A 12245-nucleotide genomic window follows, 5' to 3' on the forward strand; every position below is an offset into this window, starting at 1 on the left:
AAAAAGAAGAATATCATTAAGATAGCCTTTAGATGAAAGTGTTCTCTGTGTTTTTTCAAATTTTACATGGAAAATTAAATTATTTTTTTTTTGTGCTTCCCTATAAAGCTGGGAGGATTTTCTTCACTAGGAGTTCCTAAATACAGGCAAATCCCTTTTTTATAACAAGTGTTAATGTTTCATTGAAAGGTGGATGATCAGAAGAATAAAACTGTCACTTCTCCTGGGAGGCTGGTTGGACTCAATGTCTTCAGTCAGTTTTATTTAGGAGGCTATAGTGAGTATACTCCAGAGCTCCTGCCAAAGGGACCCAGATTTAAGAATGGCTTTCAAGGTAAAGACTGCACCATTTTCAATTCCTTTTATTACATTCATCAGATTGTATGTCTTTCTTTCATAGGCAGCTGAAACAATCTCTGTCTTATCAGGAAACAAACTAGAATCTCCTTGGCTACATTTCCTGTGGCTTTTTCATTATTTCACTCTGATAACTAAGAAACTAAGATAACTTAGATGATGCAAAAAGAGGCATTGCTAAATAGTTTTAATATTTTCCGTTTCTGCTAAATTGGAAGTTTTCCATGGTAATGTTTGCCATGTAATCTCTTTTTATGTGTCCTTGTTCTACATCATAGCTTCAAAATTACTTCTTTTCTCTGAAGTAGTTTAGAATCTGCTTCCACTGTGACTGGCAGTGCTAGTTTGGGCAATAGATTTCACACTGAAAAATTTTTACTGAAACAAATCAGATTTTTTTTCCTGGCATTATAACCTAGGTATCAAGGCAGGACTTAGCTAATTCCTTTTGCAAATAATTATCAAGCAGATAATAATTTTTACCTCAAAACTGATATTGAAGCTTTATTAATCTGTTTTCAACTCCTACCAGATCAGCAATGAAGCAAAGAACTTGTTCATAACACTTTATTTTTGTTCTTTACTTCCAAAGAAACAATGTTCTTGATACTTACAAGGTAAAATTTCAATTAATTTTAAGCACTGGAAAGCCTTTCAAATGAAAAGAAAACATTTTGCAATAGTAAAACAGAGTTTGAGTTCTCAGTAATGAAACTGAGGGTATGTTATGAAAGTCAAGCATAGCAGTAAAACTCACTTAAATGCACTAAAACACTGCATTTCCATTAAGCCCATGTACCTGTTTTAATTCCAGCCATTATTCACTTTTTTTTCTTACACTGAAATTTCCTCAAAGTCAATTTCATATTGTCATTTTTCAGTGAACTTCTCAGTCAGAATGTCATATGAATTAACATCTCCTCTGTCTCTGTCTTTTTAGCAAGCATGGATTGTACCTTTCATAGCCTCTAAGCACCTTGCAAATTGGCATATCATAAAACATAATGTCTTTCTGACTGTTTTCAGAGGATCAATATCTGTGAAGTACTTTTGGCATTTTTACAGACATGCTAGTGTTTAGGGGTGACTAACAGTAATCTCTAGTGCTTTACTTAAGCACAAATATTTTCAGTTTTCCAGATTCCTCATGTTACAAATGCATTGTAAGGACCAAATTTCTACAAATTCAATATTTTCAATAATTTTTTAGAAACCACAAAGTTCATGTACTTTTAGTTACCACACTATTTATTGATTTTTTAAATGCTTTTTAAAAAGAAGTATTACTGCAAAAGTTTTTGGAAACATGTAGCACATAAACAGTTTTCTCTTTGTCCCTAGGATTTACTGTATTAAGACTCTTATATTTCCTAATTAATTCCATGCTCCTGTTCCCAGCAGCAGCTTGTCTCTGTTCTCCAGAGCACAGTGACTTTCAAGGAATCTGCACTTTCCTATGATCAATTTCCTCCAATGTTTTCTTACGTAGTCAGCATCTCATTTGTTCTTTTAGCTCAGAAATCTCCCCAGTTTCAGTTCTCAGGATCTTCAGGATAAAAAATAAACCTCCATGGATTTTTTTCCAGAGTGGGAACTGAAATACCACTATGAGAGAAGAAAATGTTGAACTATTTTACTTCAGCCAAATTGCAGCTGTAGGGATCTCACAGAAACTCTGGAAGTGCCAGCCAAGATAAATTTATCTAGGACATAGTTGATTAAACCACTCAGAGTTTTGGAACCCTGCTGTTGGCTCCTTTTAAAGACATGATTTATTAAAACCATTTTGCTTCTTATACCAGAGTGTACCTCTCCTTTTGTAAGAGATCACTGCTGGATGAAGAAACATTGAGACCAGCCTCACTGCTGCAGACTAAATGTCCCCAGTGTCAGTGTGCAATAATTTAGGATTTTTACTCTGTACAACTACAGTTTCAGACCATTTCTTCCCTGACCTGCCTGCCTTTAGCACTTGTTCAAGATATTTCCACAGAGAAGGAGGAAACTGAACACAAATGTTTTTAATAAATTGTTGTTTAATAATCAAAAGTTGTGGAATTTTTAATTTAGGAAATCAGCACCTAGAGATTATTTTGAAAGGCTGAAGGATGTTTGATGGCACTGTAAGCAATTTGCAAAGTTTCATTCAGTCCCTATGAGAGGCTGAAGAAACTGGCAAAGGTAGAGCTCAGATGAAGGAGCCAAGTTCATGTGGACTTTGAGGCTCTTTGCACTTTATCTGAATTTGAGGTTCCTTGGAGGCTTACTGGAGCTTTTTGTAAATGGGATTGTTTACTTTAGTGTTCAGCTTTTTTTCCATTTCCTATAACAGTGTAACTAAGGGACTTGAGAGTTTTCTGAGTACACTGCAGATGCTCTGAAAAGTCAAATGTGAGGTTTAGGTAGCTGAAAGTCTTGTGGCCAAAGAGACTCAGCCTGGTCCTTAATGGACAATCTGAAAAGGGAGCATGAAACCAACTGACTCCTGTTCAAAGGTCTGCACAACTCAGCACTATGACTCAGCTACACAAAATGAGACAGAGAATTATTTGGGAAAAGCTGGAAGTTACAGCTGAATTTCCAGCCCTTCCATCTCTGAAAGAGGCAGAGAGAATCTGGTGTCAGGGACAAAAGAGGGAGAGTTCTGGTGTTTCATGCTCTGTGCTACCATGACTGCAGGATTCAGTCTCCAGCCATCAATGCAACTGATGGAGAGCCAGGGCTTGCATCCAGAAATAAGTGAGGAGCAGAGAAAGAGAAGCAACCGATTGTTCCTGTGGTCCTGTTCCTAAGCAGGATGAAGCATGGCTATAGAAGTAATCTGTTTGACAGCAAATATTATTAAGAGGAGGAGTAAATAGGCTAAAGAAACTCTTACCACAAAGCTGAACTGTTGAAGAACCTCTTTCATGCTGAAAGAGCCATCTCATCACATAAATTATTTTGCAAAGTAAATAAAATTGCAGGTAATGCAATCACTTTTTAAAAATAGAATAAACCCAGAACACATTTGAGTTCCAAATAGATACAAATATAGCCTTTCAGTCAAAGTTTAAGCTCATAATAAGCTAGAATACATTACAAGCCTGCCAAGGTTGAGACTACTTATCTTTATGTTCCTGCACCACTGATGTCACAGAAGTTCTGCACTGGCTTTTAGTCAGTGCTTATGATCCATACAGGTACCTCTGGGTGTTTGGGTCACAGCTCTGAGGAGACCTGAGTAGTCACTGTCAGGGCCATTCTTTAAACCAGCACTCACAAACAGCAAAGAAAGACAGAGGAAAAGAAAACATTTAAGGATAGGTAGGATTTAAGAAATCTGTAAATTCAGTACTGCATTCAGATACAATATATTTATCAGTGTATCTATTTGTCAGTTCTCTTGCTGCACTTTTAGTACATATTGAAAATGCCTGCTTTATGTACTTTTTAGCCAAATAAGCACCAAGTGCTTACAAGTGGGCAAGGGATCCTAGCAAAAAGTTACAGAAAAAATTCTTTGTGCGATAAGGATACATGAGAAAAAACAAACAAAAAGTAAAGCTGAAGTGAAGTAATATATTTTATGGTAATCCCTCAAGTTTGCTTGATCCATTCTTAGTGGCTCTTTAGTGGTTTACAAGCTCTGCTTAACTAGGGTGAAAGCTATAAAATAAATTGATGGTAAAAAAGGACAATAATAGAAAGGCCTAGGTGTGGTCTAAGAAGCCACAATTCAAAAAATTGCAAAAAAATGGTAGAATACAATCTGTGAGTGTACAGTCTTGATGTCTGATTTCTGTTTACTTGCATAAAACTGATGTTCAGAATCACGCCAAGTTTAACTCACAAAGTTGGGAACTTCGAGTTCCTCTTGCAAACTTGGCTGTGTCAGGAAACCTCTCCATTATTCAGAATAGTTGGCAGTCTCTCATTAAAAGGGGCCCAGAACTGGCAGAGCTAAGGAGATTCAGGTCAGAAACAAGGCACATTCATCAGCTGATCCCTCTGCAGAAGGTCGTGTAGTGCTCGCTACAACAGGCTCAAATTGCTGCTCTGACTCATTAAATAAAAGATTCAGTTTAACTTAGCTGGGCCAAAACACTCTTGTACGTATTGCACCCTTTGTTTACCAGTGCTCAAGAACTGTTCCTAACCTCGATGGCACAGTTAAAGTGTGGCTGGTACACTCAAACTAGTCATCAACACAAATGCCAGTTTATTTTCCATGATGACCTGAAAGTCCTTGGGGACTCACTGTGCTTTCCATTGTTTACCCAGAGCTCTGGGCTGCTTTTTCTTAGCACTCCAGCGAGACCCAGGAGAACAGAACATGCTTTATCTGCTACTGATAAAGAGATGAAACATTAGTTAGGATTTACCAAGCATAAGGTGGCCTAAAAAAACAACCCTGTAAAAAGCAAAAAGGCAATAATACAGAGATTGCAAATAACCATCAAACTAGGTTATTTTTAAATTGCTTATTAAGAGTTTCTGAATTAATAGTTATGTGTCAATATATAGACAGAGCTGCAAAATGTGTGAAATATGGAAATAGCCTAAGAAAGCTACTTTCACTATCATGAAACTGGTTAAAATACTTATCTTGCTTGTAGATATTACTTATATTTTGTTTAAAAAATTATGTAGCTATAAAAAATCACATTGTCTTTCAGATGCAAGTCTATTTCTTTTGTGATTTCAGTGAATCATGCAAAAACTCATGTTAAGTGATGCTTTTAAAGTCAGTGTAATGATTACTTGCCATCTCGATATCATAACCTTTTCCTGCTTCTCATATTAAGCAGACAGCCTCTGATATGCACTGCTGAATTCTAACTCTTCTTGTGATTTCAGGCACTGTAGGAATTATCTATGTCTCAACTAAATTTTATAAATCACATTTAAAAAGTTCTGGGCATTTTCAAGTACATTTATGTACTAGTTTAACTAATGTGGTTTAAAACCTGATTTTAGTTTGAAATTGTATATATATTTATGTATAGATCTGGATGACATTTCAAAAATGTTTAAGGCCACCTTTAAGTGTGACTATACATCACTTGGATGCTGGGGTACATTTTGAAAAGTCATTTAGGATTTGATCCCAAAAAAATGTTATATAAGTATATGGCATCACCTTCAGTTTTGCAGTATAGAAATAAGCACATGGAGCCATAAACATGATCCAGAACTACTGGTGACTTCAGCCTGACCCATAAGGCTGACTATCCTGTGACACCACCAGGCAGAGCAAAGTGTCTCCAAAGGGGCAGTCCCTGGAAAGCTCACAGGCTGAGCAGGAGCTGCTGGGAAGGAGCAAGCAGGGAACACCTCTGCTTCACTCGAAGCTTTAGCTCCTCCTTTCACTTGGGATAACAATGGATTATGACATTAAAAGAAAATCAGAGCATAGATCCAGGCACTGGCACTCGATCATCTTTACAAAACATTTTTACAAATAAATTATTACAATATTCCCTAACAAATATTTATGACAATTATTGTTTTCCTAAACAATTCTTTACTGTGTTCAGGGACTTAGAATAATCTTTGGATCATTTCCCAGCGGCAGTCTGCATGCAGCTGTACTCTTCTGTAAAGTAATAAAAGTTTGATAATAAAATTGTGACCATGCCAGGTCACTTGGCCACAGGACCGAGCAATAGACCCAGAAGTGTTTACCTTACAAGTATATGTTAATTTTTTAAATTATTTTCTGAGATTAAGGGCCTGAAGAAGCAGTCTACCTCGACCTAAAAATGTCATGTGTGACATGATCTGCATGTACCAAGGACTGAAGCATTCACTTGAGAAGGGAAGAATTTGAGTCATTACCTGAAGGGGTCCTTTTCAGCCTTTGGAAATTCAAGTCCACATTCCTTACTTGCATTATATTCTTTGATGCCTTCTGGTTTCTATTATATTTTCTATGAAGTAGATTTCTTGCTGTCCTTCCCTTCTTTTTTCTTGGGTTTTGGGGGCTTTAGTGGGTTGATTGGTTGGTTTTTTGGTGTTTTATATTTTGTTGGGATTTGTGACTGTTTTTGTCTGATATAAAAACATTCCTGTAAGAGCATGAGTGTGTAAACACAAAATTGCATCTAGTCACTGACTTTATATTCTCTCTCTTCCTTAAGAAATTATTTCTTTTGTTTTACCCACCATTAAATGAAGGACTTCTGATCATCCACTCATTTGCCTGAACAGAAAGCATCTGGCCTACCTTTATCTCCTGTAGATGGTATGGTTGCCCATTCACTGAAGATATTCTGGAGGAACCCGCTCACTGAGGGTTGACACTGTCCTGTTGCTCAGTTTTGCCTTTCACTATCTGTTTTAAACTTAATTTCTTTCTTTCTTTCTACTTTTGAGGTTGCATTTTTGATGTTCAGGTTCGCACTAGCCTTAATAAAGAGTTTAAGTCACCAGGAACTCCAGAAGGACACCCCAATTCTGGTCGCAGTGTTGGACAATGTAAAGATTCCCCATGCAGTTTAATAAAATGCAGAAATGGTGGCAAGTGCATAGAAAGCGGCTCTACTGTTTAGTAAGTAAATATTTATATATATATTTATATATATATGTTTTTAGGCACAGCATAGACTGTCCCTAGACTAATAACTGTGGTAATTTATTGTGTTTATAACAGAATGAGGAAGGAAGGAAGGAAGGAAGGAAGGAGGGAAGGAAGGAAGGAAGGAAGGAAGGAAGGAAGGAAGGAAGGAAGGAAGGAAGGAAGGAAGGAAGGAAGGAAGCTGATGAAAGTTCATTCAGTTAGACAAACACATTAATATTAAAATAATGTTAGAACCATTTCTGGGCAATATTTTTAAGAAATTCCATGGGCTGGTTGTGCTCCACTAAATCACTGGCATCCAGACTTACTGGAAAATGCATGGGAAGAATTAGATGTGTGACCCTTTTTTTAAAATTAAATGAACAGCTGGAATAGCAGAGAAAAAGTAATAAAGAGGAGAGCTTGACTGTGTTAATGTCCAAATGTGACTGATGGGGCAAAAATAGGAAATGTCTGTTTCCTGGGAATTAATATTTTCCATTAAAAAACCCCTTGTGGAATAAACCACCAACTGTCCAACACTAGAAAGTTCTGAGCCAGTTTAAACTGTAGGAGCTCCAAACATTGTTCAAAGTCTGTCAGCTCATCTCTAAGCTGCTCACCTGGCTGATCTGTGGGATGAAAGGGGTTAGCCAGGAGAGGTTGCCCAGAAGATGAGTCTCTGGTCTTTTATGCCTTGTCTCTCAGTGTAGAGGGAGCTGAGTGCCCAGGCTGTATGCACAGAGGGAGGAAGCTCATTTGCAGTTCCAAATTGCTGTTGAGTGTCAACACTTCCATTGTAATGAATTTTGTTTTCACTTTGTAACGCAGCTGTAAAACCTTTGTTGATGAGGATTTTTTATTTTAGAAGTATCTGCCAAGATTAATTGTGCTTGCTTCCCCTTATGTGCTTTCACATGTGCTCATTTATTTCCACATATTTGCATAAAATTTTTAAAAAGGGAAAAATGCTGATTTAAAACTTGTTAAGATACTGACTGGAAACATTGCAGACAGCAAGACAGATTTGAATGAGAAAAAAGGCTTTGCACTGTGGAGCCTCTGTATGATGCTTCTTAAAACAACAAAAACCTGCCTTTCTGTGTGCTATGAAGAAAAATATTTGCATATCTGTCAAACCAAAAACAATCTTCTAACTCTGTATTGGAGAGAGAATTATATGGTAATTGGTTTTGCTGCCTGTGACACAAATCTTCACCTGTAAGAAAATGTGTACAAAAAAAACTGCTTCTAAAGCTAGTGAACTGTACTCATATTTGGAAAACTGACCCCAAGATTAGCACACTGATTGCTACCCATTCCCCTTATGAGTGTATTTATATTCTCCTAAATACAGTAATGAAGGAAATGCTTTGAAAATATAATTTGTTTTCTGATTCTTGCACTGCTGCATGTCATAACTGTTGCCCTTTGCAGGATCCTCCCAGAGCTGTTAAACCCTTGACATTTGATCTTTCTGAGGAACAAGAAAGGATAATGGTCATCTTTCCCCTTATGAGCATATAAGAGGCAATACAAAACCAAAATTGCAAGACAAAAGAAGCATAAATGTGGACTGAAACGTCCCACTCCCATCCATCCACCCACCTAAATCCTTGCTTCAGCAATTTACTCAGCTGTGCTAGGTCACCTTCATGTCCATAAGGTGAACCACCACCAGCAGCATACAGAGCCCATTTGGAAAGCAGGTGGCAGGCTAGAATGGCAGCTGGTGACAGGAGAACATACCAAGCTTGGTATTATAGACAAAGTTCTTTTTCATCATTACAGTTTGTATTCCAGATTAGTTTAGGGATTATTCTAAAATTTCTGGGGCATTGAGGGAAGGGGGAAGGAAGGATGGAAGGAAGGTGTAATTTGATTTTTCTGGTGGTTTTTTTGTTTGCATTTAATTTATAGTGACCTACTACTGAATTCTCTTCCTGTTCCCATATCTCAGGACAGCTAGGTCTTCACACACCAGGTATATGTGCATGCATGTACCACTAATGGCCACCTTTTCCTCTCACAGAAAAAGAGAAGCATTGCCAAAGAGACATGGATGTAGCTTACATCTAATTTCTGTCAAAGTGCAGTAGCTGTCAATATTGTCTCAATATATTTTCTCAGAGGGAACTTCTTTCTATTTTCAAATCATCTGTGTTCCTTTGAAGAGCAGAGTCCTTGAGGGAACTGGATTTGTGTTCAAATATTTTCTCTGCTGAAATGAGATCTCTCCAGAGGTTTTGGTTGCTGTTTTGAGCTATTTTTATGTCTTGCTTTCACCACCCTGCCAGAAAGTGTGCAGTGCTGTTAAGCTGCAGATTCAGTTGCCATAGGGATAATACTTTGATTTAAATAGAAACAGAAATATGCAGCATTAATCTTTACATTCTGGCCAGCAACAAGGCACAACTGCTGCATTTTAAAAAAACAAAGGGGAATTACTGGAATATTAAAATTAAGAATATAATTTTCAAGGGACAATAATATCCCCGTATTATTTTATTTGTGATGCAGAATTATGGAAAATAGAAAATTTCATGTAACAAGATTGTCTGCTAGGTGTTATGGCTACTTCTTGTTGGTGAAGTAAGAAAAAAATGTATCTTGTGTGCTATTTGAACAGAACATGAGACAAAATGGAGAGGATTCAATCTGCTGAATGTGAGCATGCAGTGTCACTTCAGACACCCCTGGGTATATGCCTGGCCATCAGCTGTGGCTTCAGAAGAATTTGGGACTTGAATAAGTTTTCTGTCATATCTCCAAGCCTCATGTGGATTTCTCAGTATTCTGTAGCTTTCAAAGAGAACAGCCACTCAGGTTTCAGAAATTAAATCATACCCCATGTGTGTGGGGTGGCCCAAAAAAGGAGCTTCTGTAGTCTCATTATTCGGCCAGATTCAACTAAAATAAATTTACAGTGCAAGGACAGAATCAATATGGAACACAAGGACATAACTTTCATACTCTGTAAGGAAAAAGACATTTCTCTGTTTAATAATCATGGTTTGAAACAATAGAAGGTTCTGTTTTGGGGGGTGAATTTGCTATCTAAAATTTTTCATTCAATTTGCCTTGTTTAATAGGACACTTTTGCAGCATTCCTTGGTTCTCTTTGTTTAAATACAGCTGATTCTCTTCCAATCTTGTTTTCTTCAGGCTCTATCCTTACCTTCCAGCCTGAAGATAGATTGTTTTTTGTTAATGCTCTGGTTTTCCACTGTGTGAATTTGAAACCACTCTTATTTAGAAATTTCCTTCCTTGCTCAGAATCTTTCCACTACAAAACAAATTCAAGAACTGTATCCAGAAATCTCCAGTGGATTGGGCAGCTTGATGGGGCTAATACATGCCAATATGGATTTCAGATGTCCTACATGATCTGAGATACTTACATGATGCTGAGATATGTTTCAGTTCCTCCTGAAGAAGTGTTTGGAGGGCACACAAGATACCCTAGGGAGTTTCAGATGTCACTAAACATCTGCCTAATCTCAGCTGGTCTCACTAATTTGATAAATTAATTAAGCTTCTGATCTCCATTGATTATATGCCTATCTTGCATATAGAATACTAAATTCAAGTGTCAGAATGTGCAGACCTGAACATCTCCTTTTCTGCTATAAGATTGCTTGTTTGATTTGATACCACATTTGCATAGCTATGGGAAATTCCATATTTGTTAGCATTGAGAATGACATTTTAAATTAAATATTTTCCACATTTAATGGAAGAATGTTTTTTGTTTTGTTTCAGATCTAAGTAATCTTTCCAATTCTTCACTAATCCTTTAGGATCTTTAGTTATTTCACTATAAAGTTCAAGAAAGTTTGATCAGGATTTTGTGTAATAACACACAGACACACTTCTTACATATTTTATGTGTAATATTACTTTTCGTTACTTTTTTTTATTGTTGCCTGAATTTAAAAAAAAAAGGGGGGTTTTGGTTCATAATCAACAGTGACATACAGTTGTCATCCTTGCTTATGTAAAAACTGTGTTCTTTGTTTGAGAGCTAATTTTAGCTTTGGTAAGGAACTTTGAACCTGAATAAACCATTCTATGAATACTGCATGACACTTTTAAGCATTTTACAAGAAGCAAAAAAGAAAATGCCATTAAATTAAATCATCCTTGAACTTCCAAAATACAAGTATTTCAGAACTTGAAGTGGTATTTGAATTTCCAAAATTTAAAGTGAGTTTGTTTTGCTTCCGGAACTGGTTGACTTTGCCCCGTACTTACTCTGAAATGCATTCTGTTGAGATTCCTTGGCAAAACCAGGTGATTCAAGATTATACACTTTGTTTTGATGCAAAATCATTGACATTTTGACATAAAATCAAAGTTGTATTTGAGAGCTTTTCTATCATTTTCCACCTGAAAGTATGCTTTAGAAAAGAAGAAAAAAGAAAAAAGACATTTTGGCAGTTCCTCTTGAGATACTGGTATCTCTAGTATAGAAAAATTAATTTAATCCATGTTCTTCAAAAAGCCTGAAAATAGGAAAGTATCTTGCAGTGACATTGTCTCCTAAGACACGTAAACTTAGTGTCTCCAGGTGAGGTAAATGTGTAGAATCCTATTAGAGTCAGTGGAGATCCAGGCCTTTCCAGTTGTCTAAACACTGGCATTCCAATGGCACAGGTCCTGGGACACTTTTCTGGTCTTCATAGGAGCACAGAAATGGAGCACTCCGGAGGAGCACAAGTCTTCTGCAGCTCTTCTGCTGGTTCACACCTCTCTCAGACCCACCATGGATCAGAAGGCAAATATCATTTGTCTGTGTTGAGGCCACTGAATGCAGGACTTCATCATTAGGGCCATGCATGTGCTGGTTTGTGGGATGGATGGGGCTCCAGGTCCTGTGACTGTTCCTGCTCAATCCCCACTGAATGATTAGTAGCTGAGCTCAGTTACTTGAGGATCCCATTGCTTATACTCGAGCATTCTGTCAGATCTCTGTCAGAAACTTGTCTCCCTGGCCAACAGCTGCCTCTCTGACATACTTCTAGGGCCACTGGGAGCCAGCTGGGCGCCTGATGTAACATCAAATTAACTGCCTTCATCTCAGAGTGAATCTCACTTCTTATACCTAAAGAAATACAAGAAGCATCTGGATGATGCTCTTAGTCATACAATTTACTTTTAGGTAGTTCTGCAAGGAGCAGGGAGTTGGTCTCAAAGATCCCTATGAGTTCCTTCCAGCTTGAGGTATTTTGTGATTCTAAATAGGTCTTTAAATCCCTGAGTCAAGTCACTAGTGCAAGTTATTGAGCTCTTCTGGTCTGGAAAAACAAGCAACCAAAATCAGGAAGGCATAGAGAAAACTAGACCA

At 37.3% G+C, this 12245-nt stretch overlaps 1 protein-coding gene across 1 annotated transcript in view; it reads left to right on the forward strand.

The window, feature by feature from the left end:
* EYS (eyes shut homolog) overlaps positions 1 to 12245 on the forward strand; it is a 704955-nt gene that overhangs the window by 666121 nt on the left and 26589 nt on the right. Inside the window, exons 45-46 of the mRNA XM_054280634.1 lie at positions 190 to 334; positions 6715 to 6889. Coding sequence (XP_054136609.1) covers positions 190 to 334; positions 6715 to 6889 — 320 coding nt within the window. The remainder of the gene's footprint in view (positions 1 to 189; positions 335 to 6714; positions 6890 to 12245) is intronic.

Source organism: Melozone crissalis, unplaced genomic scaffold, assembly GCF_028551555.1.
Source record: "Melozone crissalis strain CALT ecotype California unplaced genomic scaffold, PUWL_Pcris_2 ptg000027l_1, whole genome shotgun sequence".
NCBI classification, from domain to species: Eukaryota; Metazoa; Chordata; class Aves; order Passeriformes; family Passerellidae; genus Melozone; species Melozone crissalis.